The sequence below is a fragment of the Pleurodeles waltl genome, chromosome 2_2, assembly GCF_031143425.1.
Source record: "Pleurodeles waltl isolate 20211129_DDA chromosome 2_2, aPleWal1.hap1.20221129, whole genome shotgun sequence".
NCBI lineage: Eukaryota > Metazoa > Chordata > Amphibia > Caudata > Salamandridae > Pleurodeles > Pleurodeles waltl.
Window position 1 is genome coordinate 259,287,259 of NC_090439.1, and position 23,017 is coordinate 259,310,275.

The 23,017-nt window shown below is 42.1% G+C and overlaps 2 protein-coding genes across 3 annotated transcripts in view; one reads left to right on the top strand and one right to left on the bottom strand.

Annotated features, from left to right (window-relative positions):
- FASTKD3 (FAST kinase domains 3) overlaps positions 1-9,377 on the bottom strand; it is a 144,951-nt gene extending 135,574 nt beyond the window's left edge. Inside the window, exons 1-3 of one of the 2 annotated variants that reach the window (XM_069219710.1) lie at positions 9,150-9,376; positions 5,295-6,776; positions 1,064-1,149 (exon numbers count right to left, since the gene is read on the bottom strand). In XM_069219710.1, the coding sequence (XP_069075811.1) occupies positions 1,064-1,149; positions 5,295-6,753 (1,545 nt within the window). In that variant the 5' untranslated portion in view covers positions 6,754-6,776; positions 9,150-9,376. Of the gene's footprint in view, positions 1-1,063; positions 1,150-5,294; positions 6,777-9,149 lie in introns of both variants that reach the window. The other variant, XM_069219711.1, reaches the window with a different exon arrangement.
- A 464-nt stretch (positions 9,378-9,841) lies between these two features.
- MTRR (5-methyltetrahydrofolate-homocysteine methyltransferase reductase) overlaps positions 9,842-23,017 on the top strand; it is a 543,648-nt gene continuing 530,472 nt past the window's right edge. Inside the window, exon 1 of the mRNA XM_069219713.1 lies at positions 9,842-9,927. Coding sequence (XP_069075814.1) covers positions 9,872-9,927 — 56 coding nt within the window. The 5' untranslated portion in view covers positions 9,842-9,871. The remainder of the gene's footprint in view (positions 9,928-23,017) is intronic.

Genomic DNA, 23,017 nt, shown 5'->3' on the forward strand with positions numbered 1-23,017 from the left:
CAAAACAAATAATTTCTTGGTCAAGTGCAAATGTTACCTTTTTCTGAAACTCAATTTCCACACATTATCGTTTGTACGCTATATAGTTTTATCAGTAGAACTGCTCGTCATTGAGAACGCCTGTGGCCAAATGTGTTGTTTGTAAAGGACTGTGAGTAACCACATCATAGATTAGTTCAAAGTGAATTTTTAAACATGAACGGAGAAACATGCCTACCTGATGACACTGCTATTAGTGAAATAGGAGACAAGTCTGGGGGGGGACATGGGTTCCCTATATGTGGGCTAGAGTCTTATTGCAGATGGAGCCAAAGTTTACTCTATTAAATCAGCCAAAATAGTTTTTGGTACAGCAGAGATGCTGAACTCACATATTTGAAGGTGCTCTTATAGGTGTTAATGAGGAAAAAGCTGTCTTGGAAAATAAAATATTTGTCTAGGATCACACAATTTGAGACCAGTTTATGGATCAAGAGCATTATAGTTAAATTGAGTACATTATTCAAGTCACTAGACCTTTAGGTCTGGTAACATTTTGTATGATTTTTCGAGCCGTTTCATGGGAGTCCTTTTCTTTCACTACAATTATACTGGATTAACAAGTAAGATGATCAAGGTAGTCACTTACTGTAACAACACAGCAACAGGCGGTACTGTGAATACTGAAGTACAGTGAAGCCTCACTACCAAATACTTTTTCATTGAGACCTATGTATTTACTATTTTTCCAATGCTTCCAGAATTGTTTGCTGTCAACAGCTATTCCATTCGTCAACAATTTTTCACAAGTACTTTTATTTTAAACACATTTTATGAATCTACTTAAATGCAACTGTAATTTTGTGACCCAATACAGAAAAAGATTAGCATAGTTTATCCAGAATCCCACAAATTTGTACCCTTTACAGTGTAGATTTATAACTTTGCCTCAACATTTAGCATAGCAAAAATACATCCCATAATCTAAATCTGCAGGTTCTGCCGAGAACTATAATTTCATGAAGTTGAATAAGGGGTCGGGGACGGCAAATGGGGCCAAGGAGCATATCACATATTACTATACCTCATAAAAAGGGCACTCCAAGGTCACAGTCAGATACAACTGGGTCAGCTGGGAGAGAACAAACCTATCCAAACTTCCATCAGGAGCTGAAATGAGAGTAGAAGAATGTAAGGTACAGAGATTATTTATATTTGCTATTATGTCTACTGTATCTTGAAAAGATGATGTTGCAGAAATAACTGCTATGTCTTCTATGCATAAGGATGTGAACTGCACCTCGGAGCAGTGGCAGCCGGCAGTTTTAGGAGGAAGGGGGGCTGGCGGGAAGCACACAGATATTCATTCTTGCACACACACATGCACGCACATCCATTAACAACACTCATCAACGTTCAAACATGTACGCACCAAACATTCATTTAAAAAGATCACACACACTTACCTTCAGCCTCGTACGTCCCAGGAGGGTTGAAACTGCTGCCTTCCCTCAGGGAAGGCAGCAGTCCCAACTTCGTCAGAGAGTGGGATGGGCTCAGTGAGACTGCTAACCCCACCCCACTCTGTGACGAGGTGTCACTAATTGACACTCGCCCTGGGCGCTTAATGGGTGACGCTTCCCTTTTCACCCGGGGAGGGCCACGAAGCACCTTTGCTGAGTCGAGGAGGTCACACCCAAGGGAGCAGTGACCTCTTCAGCCCAGCAAAGTTCAGCTCAGGCAGCCAGGAGCCTGCGTAAATTGCGCACGTCTGCTCCTGGCTGTCTGACCGGAACATGAAGAGTGTCTGTCAGGCTGACCTTTGTTCAGCCTGACAGCCACTCTTCATGAGGGGCAAAAGGTGAGGGGGGCATGGCTCCTCCGCCCTAAAGAACGGGCCACCCTGCCTCCGAGTGTGCATGCAACACACAGCTGACATTTATCGTGCTATACACTTTGGTAAAATGATGGGATTGATAGATTATTGCAGAATCCAATGTCTCAAACCAAAGTTAAATAACGCAACTATCCAAGAGCCTCCCCAGCCGTACTTTCATCAATCATATACTGAGGATTTCACCTCTGCACTTCCACTAAATGATCACACTCAAGCTGTTTATATTTCCTTTATGAGGAATGGTTCGGTCACCTCTCTGCATACAAACATAATAGGCACTAAAACAGCACATCAGATTTGCATGCTCTATGTATCACCAAACTTCCTTTTCATTTGGACTTCACATTTGCCATTCTGATCTCATGTCACTTTCGTGGCCAGAATTACGGACTTCCGTAAATATACATACCTTAAAGATGCAGATTTCCTCAAGTTAAATGTATGTGTGTTAAACACAGCAAATTTGTAATTACCTATATATACTTACCTTCTCAATAATTTGGTAGTTGGTGTTAGGTCTATAATATTTCTGTAGCATGATACTGGAAACTCAATATTCTATTGCTATGTTAACAAGGCATTGTTACTACTACCAGAATTTAGGGCTGGGCTCAACAACCTCCAGAAAAATAAAATCCAGTCAGGGTTCCAGCATATCTACAAATATTATTTTTGAGGAAATTATAAAATTTTATGATTATCTATCTATCTACACGGGTTTCTTGTAAAGTGCAAAACTCACCTTCCAAAGGTGGTAGCTGCTCACACAGATGTCCACCAGAGTCAGACAGTTGGCCGCATAGAGGAATAGGGACATTCCTAAATCATGAAGCAGATAAACAAATCTGCAAAATAGAGGGTGAACAAACAGATAGGGACAAGCCTTGCAGAACTTCCCATCATATTCAATTAAGTTGGGAATTGAAAGTACCTAACTGTACAGCTTGAAACCTCCGGGACAAAATGGGATTTAATCCAGACTAGTGTCAAATTCAGGCAATAAATTATACATCTGCATTATCTGATGCTAAGATAGAAGATCCACTCTTTATAAATAGCCTCCGAAACACAAGCAATATGTTTTTTCCACAAGTGAATGACAGCTATTTTGAGTCTGGATGATTTTGTGGTAGATTTACCTACAACGCCTGAAGTTTTTCAGGGAATAAAAATGGTATGAAAATATAATACCAGTCCCAGGAGCAAGAAGCGATAACCAGTATGGCGACCTGGATTTTGTGGACTAAAATGAAATACAAGATGCGGTCAGCCCGAAGAGTGGAAATGATCACAACAGTTTTGGTAGATATTATTTACTTATTTGTTTGTCACTCTGAACACCTGATGAGATTTTTTCACTGGAGATAGTCAACCCTAAGTAATTCACTTTGTTAAGTTCTTGTGTCTTATTTGAAGTATACAGCGCCTTTTGTTGCATGTAGGAGTCTTAGGGCAACAAAATATTTACTGCTGAGGTTATCAGGGAAATTAGAAATAGTTTTTGCAACACTCTCTATCATGATGGCATGTCTTGTTACTTAATTTGTGACAGGCAATCTTGCAATTTGAGCTTTTAAGTAACAAATAAGGCCTTTGACTCCTGAACGTCTGTAGAATTGACACAGACTTCCTCTCAAAATCCGCTGCTCCTGCATCCATGATTTTGATTAAGACCCTAAATGCGGTACCAAAGCTATGTAGCCCACATCAGATCGACCATATGAATCTTGTTAGTTGTAAAAATGTGTTTCCTTGGGTATTGTAGTCTCCGATGTATGCTACAAGACAAAGAAACCAAAGTGGGGGACAAAACACTGGTCTGCTCGTATCGCTACCATATGATCACAACAATGATCTGGGCAAGAGGTGTGACACCTCAGAGCTAAAGGGTTAGATTGTCTTGTCTATAGGAACATTAGTGTATTGTGGAGCCTGCACTGCTGCCAAACAAGCTGACTGCCTTAAAGACTAGGTCACTACCAAAAACTGATCATGAAACAGTAGCTGCTAACTCGGTCACAAAACAACTTGTAATCCAACCATTTGGACAAATCATAAAATACTCAGGTATCACTAGCATCTACTTGCTGTACGCCACATCAAATACAATGAAGGCTACTTTATGTGTTTGCTGAAATTCTTTAACAACCTGGACTATTAATTTTCTTTTTAAGGCTGTATCACTGCAAACTGTTTAATTATGCGAGCACATTACTATACAACACAAACAATTTCTGTGGATTATCAGGGTACTCATGTGATAGTAGCTCAATGGATCTGAAAGCTTCCTGAGTATAAGCATTTTTTTCTTCAGCAAATGCATGCACGGACTTGAAGAACCCAATGATCACTGATGTTATGATATTAGTTCAGATTTCTGCCAAACATGCTTTTGTGTGTTATCGTTTAATCTGACAAAAGATAAAATTAAGAGAAAAGGGATGCATGTCAGCAGATGTTAAATACAGAATAACCTTCATGACCAACGTGGAAATTGCCTGCATCACGTTGTCATAATGTCCAAAACTGTACACAAGGGCACATAGATGACAGCTGAGATTCAAGGTCTCAACCTAAAAATCATGAGCCAAAGAAAGAGTCACTGGTGTAAATTACTCAAAGTCAAACCCTAATTTCATGTATCTAAATTTTTATGTAGAAGTAGCTGGATTGCTAAATCCAACGCAAATGTCAGTGTTACAAATGCTGGAAATCAAAAAATCTAGAATGGTCTGAATGATCTCACCTTTTGCGCTGTCAGTTCTTTATCCACCCCCAATTACTTTGACAGCGCCTTTATTTTGTCTGGAAATACGGAATAACACCAGCACTGTGGCCAAAGTATATTTCTCTACAAATGAACTGAAGAAGAGCAAAACATCTCCAACAGCCATTTAAATGTTTAAGTTGCATTTAAAAGGTGGATGACTAAAGTTGAGCAACTGAAAAGTAAAGTCGTGGTTAGTTTCATGTTCATCACTGGCAACTTCATGCTTTCTTTCTGACACTTTCCATCCACCTGCTCTCTCCATTCATGCATACGTGGCTTTTCACTTCACTGAGAGATATCCCCTACAAGAATGGCTGCCTACAGCCTGTCCTCGTCTTTGCATTTCTTGTTTTGCTTGCTTGTTCCCCATGTTTAAAACATTCAAATTCAGATGTATAAAAATCACCAAGAAAACCAATTTGTTTACAACTGATCATGGATGACAGTTGTGTCTTGTGTTGCTGCTCAACTGTTTATCGATCCAGAATTTCCTCTAAGAATGCTGGACTAAAGGCCAATGCAAGAAACCAGAATCTATGAGCAGACTGATTACAGCCACACATTCTATAGCATATGCAAAAAGCTATGATACCACAGTAATGCATATGTTTAAAATTATTAAACAAAGTTACCAATAGTACGTCTTACATTGCAGCTGCTGAAGAAAGTAGGGGTTAAATATTTTTGCCACAAAATTTACTGGAAATCGTTCTACAAGGGTGCAAGAGTGAAGAAGGTTGAGAAGGGTTCGTGGTTGAAATTGTGAGAAGCGACTGCTTAGTATAACTTCAAGCTTCCTGAACAAAGAAGTTGCATTTGGTGGCAGATAATTCAACTTTCCAAATGGAATGATCTGCCAAGCAATCTGATGGGTGGTGAAGTTGTCTGAATTGTAGACAAAACTATCAGCAATGGCATCGAAGATAGGCCTTGAAAGGATCTGCCGTCGGCTGCAGTACTGCATGACTCTGCTCACCGCTTCAGGGTCCATGGTAAAGGAAGCTTTGGGTATGTGCCTCTCTAGGGCTTCGGTAAAATATCTGTCACTGTGGCCGAAGTGCACAAAGCCCTCAAGCACTTTCACTAGCTCTTCTTGTGTAAAGTTTGGAACGTGTCTTACAGAATGCTTACACAGATTTATCACTAGCGGAATAGCCTGAACTTGGTTAAGAACCACCAGGGCATGCAACACTCTGCTAATGTGTTTTGGGCTCAGCTGCGCAGCAATAGAGACTGTGTGGTTATTCATTTTATTTAATAAACCCTGGAACTGGCCCTTTTCTCCCAAGCCAGCTTGCAGCATGCTATACACCATCGCTACTTCCTCAGGGGTCCAGTCCTCAAGTTTTATTCTATGCACCTGGTCCATAATCTGCTGCAGCATCGCACACCCAGGGCCTTCTAGCTCCAGCAAGCTTTCTGCAAGAATGCAGAGACTCCTTAGGGTCATTTTCCCCTTGTCAAGCCTGTCTTGACTTTCTGATACCAATCGTACTATAAGTGTACTCCATGGGTCTACTCGCAGCTGAACGAGAGCATGCAAGGCTCCCACCAGGCCAGCTGTGGACAACTTCTGGGACTCAAGCTCAAACTGAAAGCAAAGTGATTTGAAGACTTTGTCCTGAAATACACGTTCTGGTTCCTTAATTTCGCCCTTCTCAAGCTCAACTTGTGCCACTCTCAGCAAGGCTGCTGCAGCCATTATGTCAGACAACTCTTCCAAGGAGCATACATATTTGAAAACCTGTTTGGATGAAGTAAAGGAATTCAACTGTTCATAAAAATGTTGCTCATTAACACGATCCTTAACAACGCTGTTCCCTTTTCTTTCTTCTCGGTGGTGGCGCACCCATGCCTCGCCAATGAAATCTGATGGGTTGCAGATGGCTGAATGGTAACTGTCATTGCGCATCTTTTGAAGACTCCCACTAGTTTGAATGCAATGGAGGACAGGCATATTGGATAGGCTCAGACAGCGTGAGGAGCAGCACATCGGGTGGAATTTCAAAATTTGAAGCAACACTTTTCTCATGTTCATCTGTGATCTGCAAGCTCGCACTACACACCTAGTAGAAAATGAAAGTATCTGCAAATTCATAAAGGCCATACCAGCTCCGTTGCGGACTATGCCTAGAGGAAAAATAATAAAAAAAAGAAATAGGTTACTATTTTAACTGATCACCTCAAATATATTTGCGTCAGATCATGCACAGCAGACTCTGGTTTGAAGTGCACCTATGATTACCCACAAAACAGGAATATAATTCTGAAAGGGAAAACGATTGCCAAATATTCATCTCCTGTGGACTGGATTCTCAAACAATCATCCTTCACACTACATAAGAAAGCATGAGCATCACAAGTGAGTGAATGTCAGAATAAGTCAAAACTTTGATGAGTGAGTGAGCAGCTGAATGCCTCAATGACTTGGAGCATGGACAGATGAACAAAAGGTAAAGTGTATTGATAAATGCTAGATGAATGGGAAATTGATGAGTTTGCTATACCTCAATAGAAACTTATGTATTCCTCCCCGAATCAGACAACCCTACAGATACACAGCCTCCACAGACACTCACTCACCCATCCATGTGTGTATATATCTATCTATCTATGTATATGTTTAAAATGAAATACGGAAATACGGAAGCAGTAATGCAGCGGTCCCAGCAAGGCTCTGGAACTCCTATGCATATATCCAATTTTCCTCTTGATTAAAGGAAAGCCAGGACACCTCCAAAATGCTGATGATATAAAGAAAAATGTATTTGGAAAAAAAGACTCCCCTCCAACGTGTTTCGGACGTAGCCTTGGTCACGGATGGAGTATTTATGTGAAACACCACTATAAATATCACCAAATATAAAAAACTGAGATAAATCCAGATCTCAAAACACTCAACAGTGACCATCTTAAGAGTGGTGTGATATTTCATATTATTGTACTACTACATACATGACACATTAATCTTACATATATTTATTTATTTTCTCTTTGTTATATAACAATATATTATTATAAATTTATATATATATATTACATATCTCAAGCTATACACCCATTGTATTGATTTTTATATAATAACATTGTTATATATCGTAATTCATTAATATTATAATTTTTCTATTATATAAGACAGTTAAAATATATATATATATATATATATATATATATATATATATATATATATATAAAATAATGTCACCCTGTTGTTATATTAGCATTTCATGTTTTTATAATTTTAGGAAAAAAGCGTCATGGCCCTGTCAATACCATCAATCCAATGATCAGTTTTCCAATTCTTATTTAACCTGGTGTTCATAAATCCTAAAATGCATTTTAACCGTAATATTAAAACTCATATTATATCTCATATTCCATGTATGAAATTCTAATATCCATATTATCCACACATCTTTATCTCAATTCGATGTAATTCCCCCTATCTTAAAATAATTTATAAATACAAATGGTGAAATCAAAATTCAAAAGAATCACACAAAAAAACACTAACCTAAAATTGAAGTGAAAAATAATATAATCTACATTCCAAAGATGCTTGTATAATCACAAATCCTATTTTTCTATCCCAAATGCATACACTTCTTCATTGGAATTCAAACCTAAGGGATCAAGTGTATCAAATTCCCACCACACTATACTCTACTATGCAGCACTCTATGTCACTGCACTCTATGCCACTTGACTCCACTCTGCGCCACTGCATCAATGAACTCTACACCACTCTAATCTGCATCACTCTACTCTGTGCCACTCCATTCTGCGACGTTGCATTGTATGCTGCTGAATTCAGTGCCACTACACTCTACTTCACTACACTCTAAGCCAATACCAATACACCAGTACACCCTACTCAATGCATCTCCAATGTATGCCACTCAAAGCAACTCCACAGAGTGCCACTCTAATGCATGACTCTCTGCCACTCCACAAAACTCTATTCTTCACCATTCCACTCTACGACAATCCACGCCACTCTCCTCTATGCCATTAACTTGTATCCATGCTGAAGAGCAGCCACGCTGGTAAACAACATGGTTAAAAGACATTGGCAAAGTCAATAGCTCTTGCGAAGTAGAAGCCTATTGGATTTGCCAATGCTTGTTTTGTTTTCCTTCAAGTGAAAAGAATTATCTAGCACACATCATGACAAATAGTGGTTAAAGTACAACACTAAATACTATGTAACTACTTGTCATGGCGCTATTTGGTAACCTAAAATAAAAGTAACCACTGTTGGAAAATGTCAACTCTGAGATCTCACCCCCGATTCCAGTACCTTCGCAAACAAATAACATTTCGCACCGTCAAGCAAATATCATTCCTTATGGTCCAGAAAAAATTACAGGTATATGCTTTGGTTCTTAGAGCCAAGTCAGGCTTGTCTCTCCCTGTGAATATCCTGGCTTGCTCGACTCTACTTAGATTTTTTGGTACTTTGTTTTAGTATTAAACGGCTAAATAAAAATGCATACACCTTACCTAAACCATGAAACCCAGATCATTCGCCGCTTAGGCAGGAGGAAAAGACTGGCCAGGCTGCTAAAATAGACTGGAATTACAGAATAACACTGATTCAACCTCAACGGCTTTAAAAGTTGTTTAAGCATACGGTCCCGCGGTAGGCATGCTTCCGGTGACGGAAAGCACCCGGCCTGTACTTAACCCACATCAGGATGACTTCGTTTCATGCAGCGCCTTCCAATGCTCTTGTCGGTGGCATTTCCCCAAAGCAACCCAGCCTAATCTACGTCACGAGTACAACAACTTCCATGGTCAAAAACTGTTTTCCATGGTCAAAAACTGTTTATCGTTAATCACAATTAAATAAATTACCGTGTATTTCATACAGTATACCAGGCAAGGCGTAGACGAATAAAAATGTAATTGTGTAGTTCACTAAATGGGTAGTTTATAACTGCATTTTCCCCCCGTATTTACAATGATAGCAGTTCTGTTTGAAAGTGTTTTTATGAAATAACTAATAATTTTCTTTGTACGTTTTCAAATATTGATGTTACAGCGCGCTGTAAGTTAGAAAATAGCAAACAATCCTTTAGCAAGCGGTGTTAAAAATGATTTGGACGTGAGAGCTTGCCTTTTCAACATGGCCGAACCTCTTGGTGCTTCAATAACTGCTCAATTGTCTTTTCTCTGTTTCTATACCACCATGTGCCAGCGTAACTAGTGTTCAGCACAGTGTTATGCTGACAGCCGGGTGCCATCCTCACGAGCGCAAGAATCACGAGCAAGCAGGCGGGTAAGGGAATTAACATGAGGCTTTGAAGTCATGTCACCAGCTGAAAAACGCACAACTTTGTGCTCATATTAATGATATCAGAGCGTTGTATAGCGTTATAGACGTCCATACGAAGTGGTGTAGAAATGCAGTTCATTGCTCCCTGAGTTACTTATCTGTCAAACTGTTGGCTCGCGAGTAAGGTTGCACTGAGATGGTTAAAAGTGTGACCTCTTAAAATGAATGCAGAATATAACATTTTTGGAAGGTGATGAAGATTTGCAATGAGGATGACATACTGGCCTTCTTCGGAGACAGTTGTACTTTAGGAGATACGGTCATTGTGTGTCACAGAGAATAATCGGAATTCAACTACCTTAACGGACTGTATACCTTCATATTCATAGTCTACTAGCGCGCAAGGGTTGGACTCTTAAGATCAGACTGACAGTTGTCTTGTGGTGCAGGTGCTGTTCATTCTCAGATTCTAGGGTGGCCACCCGTCCGTAAATTTCACGGACTGTCCGTAATTTCGCCCTGCTGTCCGTTGTCCGTGATGAAAGCTTTAACGGACGCCATTTGTCCGTAATTTTAGCCTTTCACCTAAAGGGCAAAGGAGGCAGGGCGAAATTACGGGCAGAGGAGTTTCCCCAGCTGGGCTGGAAGGCAGGGGGTCTCCTGTGCTCTGAGGGAGGGAGGGGCAGACAGATAAGAAAAGGCCTTCTTGCCAGGGGGTCTCCTTCCCTAAAGACATGCAACTGTGGGCAACTGGTAAATCTGCAAATACAAAGGGGCTTGAAAACCTGCATTGACTTTACTAAAAGGAGTCACTTGAAGTTTTCTGTTGGCAAAGATATTTCTTTCAGAGAGGTATTTTAATGGTGTTCCAAGGTGAGCTGTGGAGTGTGTGGTTTTAATGGAGTGTTATAATTTTTTTTATCACTAGGTATAAACCGTATATTATTCAAATCTGTATTTGAGAAACACTTTTTTTTTTATTTAACCGAAATGTATTTGCACATTTTGTAGCAGCCTTTATTATGATGTAATTGTATTTTTCACAGTTCTTTCAGCTGCCTCGGTACCTCATAGTACTAACAAACATTGGCAAAGCCAATAGGTCTCATCTAAGAAAGCGTTATTGGCTTTGCTAATGTGTTTTAGCCATTAGCCATGTTATACACCAGAGTAGCTGCTGTTCAGCATGGCTTAAAGCTAGTGGCATAGTGGTGTGGAGTGGAGTAGAGTAGCATAGGAGCAGTGGAGTAGAGCCCAGTGGTGCAAAGTACAGTGCAGTGGGGTACAGTGCAGTTGTTTAGAGTGTGTTAGCATAGAGTGCAGTGGTTTAGAGTGCAGTGGCATGGAGTGGCATAGGACAGAGTAGAGTGGCATAGAGTGCAGTGGAGTAGAGTGGCATACAATAGAGTATCAGAGAGAGCAGTAGTGTAGAGTGGTGCAGTGGCATAGATTGCAGAGTAGACTCACATTGCAGGGAGTGCAGTGGTGTAGAGTGGTGCAGAGTAGGGCAAAGTGCTGTGGAGTGATGCAGAGTAGAGTGGCATAGAGTGCAGTGGCATAGAATGCAGTAGTACATATTACATTGGTGTATAGTACGGTGGTGGAGAGTGCAACACTGCAGAGTAGAGTGTCAGTGCAGTGATGTAGGGTGGAGTAGAATGGCACAGAGCAGTGGCGTAGAGTACAGTGGTACAGAGTAGAGGGCAGTGGTATACAGTGCAGTTGTTTAGAGTGCATTGGCGCAGAGTGCAGTGGCATAGAGTGGCATGGGGTAGAGTTACATAGAGTGCAGTGGAGTAGAGTGGCATACAATAGAGTAGCAGAGAGTGCAGTAATGCAGAGTGGTCCAGTGTCATAGAGTGCAGAGTAGACTCATGTGGCATAGAGTGTAGTGGTGTAGAGTGGTGCAGAGTGGAGTATTGTAGAGTAGAGTATAGTGCCTAGAGTGCAGTGGCATAGAGTAGAGTGTGTAGAGTGCAGAGTTGCAGAGTAGAGTGTCAGTGCAGTGGTGTAGAGTGGTACAGAGAACAGTGGCATAGAGTACAGTGGTGCAGAGTAAAGGGCAGTGCAGTTGTTTAGAGTGCACTGGTGTAGAGTGCAGTTGCATAGAGTGGCATTGGGCAGAGTAGAGTGGCATAGAATGCAGTGGAATAGAGTATATTGGTGCAAAATGCAGTAGTACAGGGCAGAGTGGTGTAGAGTATAGTGGCGGCCAGAGCAGTGTTGCAGAGTGTCAGCTTGCAGTGGTGTAGAGTGCACTGAACTAGAGTGCAGTGGTCAGAGTGGTATAGAGTACAGTGGCGTAGAATAGATTGTTTCAGAGTAGAGTGCAGTTGCATAGAGTGGAGAGGTGCAGGGTAGAGTGCAGTGGCATAGAATGCAGTGGCACAGAGTGCAGTGGCATAAAGTAGATTATTTCACAGTAGAGTGAGGTGCCTTAGAGTGGAGAAGTGCAGGTTACAGTGGAGTTGCATAAAGTGGCATAGAGTGTGATGGCATAGAGTAAAGTAGTGTAGAGTGCCGTGGCATAGAGTGCAGAGGTGCAGAGTAGATTAGAATGATGTACAGTGTATTGATGTAGAGTGCAGGGGCATAGAGTTGAGTGTTACAGAGTAAAGTGCATTAGCATAGAGTGTATTAGCTTAGAGTGCAGTGGCGTACAGTGCAGCGTTGCAGAGTGGCAGAGAGTGGAGTTGTGCGGATTAGATTGGTGTTGCCTAGACTGGAGTGGTATGTCGTGCAGACGAGCAGAGCGCAGTGGTGTAGAGAGGCGCAAAGTGCGGTGGCTTAGAGTAGAGTAGTACAGAGTAGAGTAGAGAGGCATAGCGTGAAGGAGCATAGAGAGCAGTGGCATAATGTGGAGTGGTTCCGAATGGAGAAGAGAACAGTGGCATGGAGTGGCGTAAAGTGGAGTGATACAGAGTAGGGTGCAATTCTGATATATTCTGAAGTCTATTTAAATGTTGTCATGTGATAGAAAAAACTCTTTCCTAACCCCAGTATCCAGCAAGATTGTTGCATAAATCCTCTCACTTTGAAGTCAGAGAAAGGAAAGTAAACACTAAGTTCCCACCGAAGACAGAGCCTGACATTTGACTTTGTTCTTTGAATGCACAGCAAATATGATAAGATAGATTTACAGGCCTGTTTACAGAAAGGGAGCACTCCGCAGGATACTGTAAATAAGGTTTTGGCAAGGGAAGGGACGAATTCAAGCTGCATAGCCTAAAACAAATAAAGCCAGCAAATTGAGAGCAACAAATTGTGAGTTACAAACCACAAGGCCAATAGCAAGCAACAGGCAGAATGCATTCACAAGGAAGCAGTATGAATTTACTTAAAGTGACAGCTGTGGGTACTTTGTGGGGAAATTCCTGTATTTTAGTCCATATCTTGCTGAGGTTTGGCTACATCAATCACCCAGGTAGTATGACAAGAAGACCTGGAGTGGGTTCCATGTTGCAGGATAGGTCTGTACACCCATTCTATCAGTTTGCCACCATTTCCTATGGTACAGAGCTTCTGGCACACCTCTTGTAGGGTTAGTGCTAGGTAGCAGACATGAAATAGGGCATTTAATGATTATTTAAGGTGGTTGTAAGTAAGGAGTTGACCGGGGTGAAGATGGTAGTCTGCCACAAGGGTTTGGAAATTTAGTAGCTCACTGTTCAGAAACAAAGTCCCCAATTTTAAGACACCTGCAACATGCCACTGATGGAGTTGCTCTGAGCACAGCCATCCTGTGCGAGTGGGAAGGCTTAGCAAAGGTAGTGCAGGAGCATAGGGTTTCTTCGTGAAAGTGAGTTTACAGGTTCTGGCAAGGCAAGAGAAAGCCATGCATGATAACCCCGGATGGTGATCCATAGAATGGTCAGTAGGAAACGATGAACAGTGCATTAAGCCTTCCTTAAAAGTCTTTACTGGTAAACCCCATCTCATGCAGGGAGGTGGGCAGAAAGCCAGTGAGCCACCCGTTGGACATCTGCAGCTGAATAAAAGCATTCAAAGTCCAGAAGATCTAATCCACCCGCAGTCACAGTTAGCTATAGAGTGGAAAGAGCTCCAGATGGCGCCGCAGCGACCAAATCAGATGTGCCGCCTGTCTGAAGAAGGAATGAAGGACGAGCAGGGGAAGGTTTGCAAAATAATACTATCAATGGGGTAACACACCATCTTCCCTAGTGCCACATGGCCTCTACAGAAAGCAGAAGAGAAGACCAAAAAGCAAACTGGGCTTGGAGGGACCGTTCGCTCTACCGAGATTTTCATCCTGGAAATCACTGTAAGAATGGTATATTTTAATCACTAGGTATCAAAAGGTAACTGGTTCCCAGTTCAATCTGAGATCTAATTGTGTATGAAGGCGAAAACAGTGCCATATGTTAAAGAAACACTAATTCAATTTTAAAATTTGTAAATGTTTTTGTGCAATTTACATCCCAAATATTTTGAAGATTCTATGTGTACTTGACACTTAGGGATAACCCAGATCTCTAGTTTGGCTTTTGCTCAATTTCAAAACCATATAAAGACATGGACTAAGCGGGCAATTGCCTTGCACAACCTTGCAAGGGGTCTGGCCCCTGCTCACCCTTCACAAGCACTAACAGCGAACCATTGCACCAGAAGAGTTTGCCAAGGTGGATGGGTGTTGATTCTTCAACCACTTGACAGTGCCCCTTCTGTTTCGCTCCTGTGTGCAGACAACTCCCCAGGTACCCAATACCTTCAAATAGTGTTGGTGGACCCATCTTGTCTGATTTTAGGAATTGTCCCACCTTGTTCTTCTCTTCTTTATTTATCCAGTTGCTAGCAACAACCCTTTGATTTACTTGCCGTGGATCTCCCATTTGATCTCAATTTCATCCTACTCTTTTTTATTATCTTTGATTGGTAGTCCGGGCTCCCATTTCTGAGATAAATATAGAGTGCCAAACATACACTCAAGTGCAGTGAGACTACAGACAAGTTATGGGTACATCACATCCTGTCATTAGGTGTGAGACTATCACCCACACCATCTGCCCTGCCTCTTTAAAAAAAATTAGGTTGAAAGTCCATGGGCGGTTGGGGTAAGCCAGATGTTTTTGTTCAATTTGTTTAAACTAGCATAAGGTTAATTACCTTAATGTTTCCCAAACTGTTTGCCAGGGGTTTTGAAATGTTCAGAAACATAATCAAAATGTTGCTGTTACTTTCTCTTCAGGAAAGATCGGGTAGATTTGGGTAGGGGTGATGGCCTTGTCGTGAAGGGGATTAATTTACTACTGAACAAGGACGTAATGTGACACCTAAATGTAGCACACCAGGAGGCAATCACAAAAGTTCCACAGTGAATAAATTGTGCTGTGTTAAAAAAGAATACATAAGTGCACTGACAACATAGTGAGGCATGGCCTCTCTTGCGTGTGTCTGTAAAACTGACGTTTGTTCTTGATTTTTTGTCCTGAATTTTATGTCAAGAACGGAGGCTCATATTATGCTTCTCTATCTTGCTTTAATTTTAACAGCAGCAGTCAAGAACTACAACTCCCAAAAGGCTTAGAATAAAGAAGCCAATGGGAGTGAAAAAACGTAAGTAACACTGCACCAATCAGAACAATGGAAGCTACGTATCCCCAAAGCTTGACTGCGACCAGCCCTCTTTCTTGCTGCTCGCAGTCAAGATAAGTCATACACTTTTTCTTTCCTACGCTTAATTCTTATATTATATGTATTGTATCTACTTTTGTGACATTTAAGCCTGCGCGTTTGTCTTAATGTAGTTTTTCTTTCATTTGGGTTTATTTCGGCTTGTACAGCTCGAATTTAGGCGGTTGAGTGCTCGCGCGTGTCCCAGGCAGCAACGGCCGCTTTCGCATTGAACGCGTCCGTTTTTCCTCTCACCTGTGTACTCGGCTACTTCTCTCCTTCTCAGCTGGCCGCGTATTGTCGTTCTCGACGCCCGAGTGTGAGGGCCATCGCAAACAGCCCCATACCTCGTCCGCGAGGTTTCCAACTCTCCGGTCTCCTTTTCCCTCGCTGCTAAGCACTCGGCCACGCCTCCTAGGGCGTGTTTATTGATTTTTTCAACCGGCCCACAGTATTAACTGTTTCTTCTTAGGCTTTTGCCTCGCCTAATACATTTTGCCATACCTTTTCGCCCCCTGGTGGTTTTAGTCAGTATGGAAGGTCAAATTCCTTTTTCTGAAATTTCAGGCAACAAAGATTTTGGAGCCTTTATTAATGAGGCTATGACAAAGGCTATGGCAGCCACTATGTCTAAAATGTCAAAAAATATTGAGAGTTCTGTTCAGAACATGTTTTACAAATCCTTCATGGCCCATTCTGCGGGGGATAGCAGAAAGAGAAAAAACAAGGATTTGTCACGACAAAATGATGGCGCTTATTGACTGGTGAAGTCTCTTCACCCTTGACTGAGGATGAAATGCCTCCCGGGCCTCCTTCACAGGAGGGGAATGTTGAACAAGTATCTGGTAAACGTAAGTCCAAGACAAAAAATACTGTACCAGCGCCAAAACAAATTGTAATTTCACATATTTCGGATACCGACGATGATGTCGGTGATATGGATGATGGGGATGATGATTCCGATGTGTGGGGTTCGCTCTCTCAAGCTTCCCCTCCTAAAAAGCCTAAATTGGATATTTCAACCCCCTTTTCCGCAAAAATTGTTCTAGACTCGGATGGTAACCCCATGTTTGACCCTTCCTATCTCCACCATCCCAATTCCACAGAGTGGACTCCCGCGGCCCATGTGGGTCAATACATAACGTCCAGGTTAAGGCTTCCCCTGGACAAGCAGACGAGAGCTAAAATGCGATCAGAATGTCCCAGACCTTCCCTCTCTTCTAATATTACTACAACCCCTGCGATTGATGAATCTCTCATAACCTTTTTCTCTAAATTTGGCAAAGACCCCCGCAAAGGGGTAGACAAGGCCTGGTCAAATTGCCAGGACAAACTACTAGACTTAGTAGGTCCGTTGGCTCATATTTTGGACTTGGCGGAAGCAGCCAAAACAGAAAATACCGACATCGACCCCTCTGAACTGACTCTCTGGACCCAAAGGGCCTTTTGCTTGTTAGGCAATGCCAATGCGGCCATCACTCATGAGAGAAGGAAGGGGCTTCTACTCAAATTGGATCCCAAATTATCCAACCTGGCTTCCAGGGATCCTGGAGTGAAGGCTGGGGGTCATCTCTTCGGGGACTCATTTGTTAAAGACCTTGGAAAGTTCGTGGCTACCTTTTCCTCAATTGACAAGGCACAACAGAATATCAAAAAGGTGTTTAACCAACGGGTTTTCACCAGGGCCGGTACAGGCAGGAGCCGCTCTACCGGCCGTTTCACTCACCCTCCGGGAACCAGAGGCTCCTCATACGCATACTCCAATTACGGATACCAACCCTACAAACCCCAGTTTTACCCTCAAAGAGGCAGGGGCTACAGGGGCCGTGGACAACGCGGTTTCAGAGCCAACAAAATGCAAGGTAAGCCTTACCTCTGGCCTTCCTCCAGTGGGGGGGAAGGCTAAGTTACTTCATTAAAAATTGGCGCTCTTTAACTTCCGATCCATGGGTTCTGAATACAGTTCAGGGCTATCAAATAGAATTTTATTCCCAACCTCGTCAGGTTTATTTTCCCCCTCCGCTGATCTTTTCAAAAGAAATGTCTCTTCTCATCTCAGAAGAAGTGAATTCTCTTCTTTCCAAAAACGCCATTCAAATTTCGACACCAGACCCCTCCGGGTTCCTCAGTTCACTATTCTTGGTTCAAAAGAAGAACAAAAAATTCAGACCAGTCATGAACCTAAAATTTTTCAACCAGTTTGTCATATATCGACATTTCAAGATGGAAACAATTCTCCATTTACGGGATATACTCCTCCCTCTAGATTTCATGGTACGTCTAGACCTTCAGGATGCGTACCTTTCAGTTCCCGTTCATCAGGACCACCGAAAGTATCTTTAGTTTCGTTGGCTCGGGCAAACTTACCATTTTTCTTCCCTTCCGTTCGGTCTATCGTCAGCACCATGGTGCTTCACAAAGCTGATGAAGCCAATAACGGCGCATCTCAGAGCTTTGGGCATCAGACTGTTGATTTATCTCGACGATATCCTTATCTTGCATCAGAATCGCGAGACCCTTCTCTCCCATCTACAATTAACTTGTTCTCTTCTCTCCCAATTGGGTTTTCTTGTCAACGAAGAAAAATCAAGCATGGTCCCTTCTCAAAGAATTCAGTTCCTAGGATTCGAAATAGACTCCTCTTCTTCCTCTCTTCACCTTCCCTTACAAAAAGTAAATTCTATCAAATCAGAAATCCGAAGAACTCTTCGAAACACTCACATCTCTCTGAGATCTTTGGCCAGGATCGTGGGCCTCTTGTCCTCTTCGATTCAGGCCATATTCCCAGGCCCCTTGCACTATCGAGCCCTCCAAAGATTAAAAATTTGTCACCTCAGAAAAGGCCTAGCCTATTCGGACCTGATTGTTCTAGATCAAGAATCTCGCCTAGAGCTTCAATGGTGGATAGACCATTTAGACGCCTGGAATGGCAGAACCATCTTTCCGTCAGCCCCAGATCTTGTGTTAGAGTCCGATGCAAGCCTGACGGGTTGGGGCGCCCGTTGTGGACCAATCTCGACTGGCGGTACATGGTCACTAACGGAGTCCAGATTGCACATCAACTTTTTAGAGATGCTTGCAGGTTCCTTTGCAATAAAGAGTCTGGCAAAAGGCGGGGTTCAGTGTACCATCCTCCTCCGTATGGACAATGTTTCGGCTGTCCGATACATAAACCACCTAGGAGGAACCAGATCGAAGCCGTTAGCAGACCTTGCAAAAAGCCTCTGGGGATATTGTTTAGACAACTGGATTTCCCTCACGGCAGAATATCTCCCCGGCTCCCTCAACCAAACTGCGGATTGGCATTCTCGTTTCCTCAGAGACTACAGCGATTGGAGATTTCATCCCTCAGTCTTCAAGTCTATCCTTCTCAAATGGGGACCCTTCAGTATCGACCTTTTCGCCTCTCGCCTCAACGCCCATCTTCCCCACTTTTTCAGTTGGCGTCCGGATCCTTCAGCATTGGCCTCCGATGCGTTTCTGCAGGATTGGTCACAGACGGTCAACTATGCTTTCCCTCCCTTTATTATGATATCCAGAGTTCTGGCCCAGGTCAGGTGTCAGAAGGCAACCCTGGTCTTGGTGGTACCATTTTGGCAATCCCAAATTTGGTTTCCTCCTCTCCTGGAATTGGCAATCGATTTTCCCTTTCTGCTCCACTCCTTTCCCTCCCTTCTCCTAGACCCATTAGGGAACCCTCATCCCTTGGTTCTCAACAAATCTCTCGTCCTTTCAGGCTGGAAAGTATCGGGCCTTCCCCATCTACCATCCCAATTTCGGACGAAGCTACTCACTTCATCAATAAAGCCTGGGCCCCCGGCACCAGGAAGGCATATTCTTCCGCCTGGTCTCTTTGGTCGAGCTGGTGCATGGAAAGGGACCTCGATTCCGTTTCAACAGATGTAAATTATATAATTAACTTTCTAGCTGCACAAGCAAGCGAAGGTAAGTCTTATAGGACAATTAACCTATATAGGTCTGCTATTTCCATGCATCACACTTATATCAACGGAAAACCGGTGGGTGAACACCCTCTTATTTGCCGATTGCTAAAGGGAGTAAAATTTTCAATTCCTCCTCTACCTAAATATTCAAGATTATGGGATGTAAATGTTGTTTTGAATTTGTTTCTCTCTTGGCAGGATAATTCTGATCTATCTTTAAAAATGCTTTTAGCAAAACTTACTATGCTGCTTTGTTTGGTGTCTATCAGATGTTAGAGCACTTGACATTACGTCCAGACAGTTCGCCCCTACGGGGGTCCTATTTTCAATTACAAAACGTACTAAAACTAATTTACGTACAGTTTTTTACCCATATTTTCCCGATCAACCTAAGCTATGTGTAGGACAATGTCTTAAGTGTTACGAGGAACGTACAGCTAATCTCAGAAAGTCCTCTGTTTTCCAGTTGTTAATTTCTTTCCGTAAACCACACAATCCCGTGTCTGCTGCAACTCTAGCCAGATGGGTTCGTTGGGTTATGTCCCTGGCAGGGATCGATACCTCCATTTTTGGAGCTCACTCAGTTAGAGGAGCCATGGCTTACAAAGCCTTTTGGGTTGGATCCAGGTTAGAGGACATTCTGAGATCCGCTGATTGGTCCAATGATAATGTTTTCAGAACGTTTTACTGTAAACCAGTTCATACTGCTACATCAATAGTGATTAATATGCTTTAAAATAGCATAATATGAGCCTCCGTTCTTGACATAAAATGTAGATTTTCCTAGTAATTTATGACGGAAAGTCTTAATTTTATTAAAGACACGGAGGCAAGTATTATCCCGCCTCAACAAGGAGATGCTTCTGATTTTTCTCTTGTCTTTCCCTCCCTGCAGCAATCTCCGCTCCAACTCCAGCCTCTACCTGATCAGAAGGTGGTTTTGTCAAGCAACAACATATCGCCTAGACGACCGGATCCTCTCCAATGCAGCTCCGTTACTACCTACCGGATATCTTCCTCACTTCGTTTATGTTTGGACCTGATCCAGGACTTTTGTTCTTTGTCTTTGGCAGTTGCCATAGTCTTGGTCATTTTACCGTTGTTTTCTCCTAATTACTAGCCTTCTCGCATCAAGAAAGAGAGCTGGTCGCAGTCAAGCTTTGGGGATACGTAGCTTCCATTGTTCTGATTGGTGCAGTGTTACTTACGTTTTTTCGCTCCCATTGGCTTCTTTATTCTAAGCCTTTTGGGAGTTGTAGTTCTTGACTGCTGCTGTTAAAATTAAAGCAAGATAGAGAAGCATAATACTCGCCTCCGTGTCTTTAATAAAATTAAGACTTTCCGTCATAAATTACTAGGAAAATCTACATTTTGACCCTTTGTCCTGAATTTTTGTCCTGAATTTCGACCCTTTGTCCTGAATTTTTTACAGTCCTGTCCAGAATTTGCCTCAATGCCAGGTGGTCACCCTATTCTCAGTAGCGCTCTTCTTTTGCGACCGACCTGGCTCGCGCGTGTCTGTTCTACCTTCCTTCAGTCTGTTCGTCCCTTCCTGCACAGTGGAAGTACCCAGCGACGCTCGGGAGCGATGTCCAGGCGGAATTCTTGTCACTATAGGAGACTGTATTATTGAAAAGAGGGCTGCACTTCTGTCAAACGAGGGTGGGTTGAAAGGAATCGGAGCTTTAATTGGGGCACATTGTGCCGGGTCTCTATTAAAACCCGACGTTGAAACCTGACACTTTCGAGTCATATACTCATGCCATTAACCTTATTAAAATATATATATTTTTTTTTATACATTTCTTAACAATGGAAAAATCTTTATTTTATGTCAGCGATGCAAACTGGTTTACATTTCACGTTATGCTTCACCCTGCGTTCGTTAAGTGTATGTTCCTTTTTCAGGATTTTTTTCAGTGTTATTTTCATTCAACATAGGACTTTTGTATAGGACATACTTTGAACTGTCTCATCTCCAGGTGCATGAGTAAGTTCAAGTTGTGGGTGGGTGTTTATGATGAGGGACAATTGAGAGTTTCGAAGTAAAAAGCTGAAAGCAGTGCTAGTTTCTCACAGCGCTGCCAGTGGGTCATGAAGATGGGCAGACTACATGCACATCCAGTCCTTTTCCTCTCTGCAGGCTACACAAAGTGATGCTCGCCTATTTTAATTCTGGGAAAAAGTGAGGCATGCAGATGGAGGATTTCAGAAAGATGTGGGTAGAAAAAAGGACACATGTGGTTAACAGATAGAGACTGTAGAAGGTAGTGAAGTGAAGGGGAAAATAGCAGCGTCTGAAGCACTCCTAAAGCCACTACCCCTTCCACATACCTTAGTAAAGTTTAGTTCACAGTCTCATATTTTCAGAATTGAAATGTATTCAACTCTAATTATACACGAGCAGATTGGTGGTTTTCATTTATCTGGTACAGCTAAAAACATTAATAAAGGTTATAGGTCTGTACTGAGTTAGAAGGAGTTGGTTCTGTGACATGTCTAGATGCAAAATCGAAAAAACTCTGAGGCACCCAAGTACGGGTCAGGTGGCACTCTGTGTGAAGTACGGGATTTTAGTTTACCTGAAGGCCATACCTTTTGGAAAGGCTTCCTAGTTATTCTTCTTTGGCTACCGATCTTTAGAGACCCCACTCCCACCCACCCTTTTCAGCCCACTTAAAGCACTGGATGAGTTTAGTGTTCCTGTGCTGAAGGCAAGTGCTGTGTAGGGTCCGGGAAATGCCGTCAGAAAGACCAGGGAGCACAGTGGTCTACATTTTATTTTCTGGGCCACTGGGAGCCAATGAAGCTCTTTCAGAGCCATAGTGATGTATGTTTTCCTTCTTTGTGGCTTATGCTAATTCTGCCCACTTCAAAACTGTGTTTGTTTATTCTCCCTGTGCACTGAAATACAGAAAGGTTAAAGTGACGTTATACTTAGGTGTTGAAACAGGTTAAAAATTAACATTTATAAAGCAAAAGAGCTACTGAAATTTGCCAGTTATAGTTCAGTGAGTTTACTGTAGTTGATTCCCCTCTCCAAGCACAGCTTATTAGCTCCCCTATTACATTACTCACTACATGCCAAATGACATCATTGATGACATCTCAGTTATATCATTCATTAACTCATCCAGCCTCCTGCTCCTCAAATTACTCTATACTGCCTTACATGAATTTAGTAAACAGAGTAGGTAGTAAAGGGTCCACAAAAATATACAGCATAGATTGACTATATGCACATATGTGGATGTCTGAAAAGGAAATAGTGCAGTACTCAAGACAAGTCTTATTCACTATAGTAAAAGTTTTATGGTGCACATTTTAACTTACAACATAACTTGAACCTTTGTTTTTTCCAGTGAATTTCTTTCTTTTTTTTTTTAAATGAAAGGGATGATCATATTATCATACCTAGTTGTGACATATCTTTAACTTTTTGTAAGGAAATGCCTCTTTTTGCATGTTCATCCCTACATTTTTAAGTCAAGTGTGCAAGCACTTTGACCTGTTGTAAG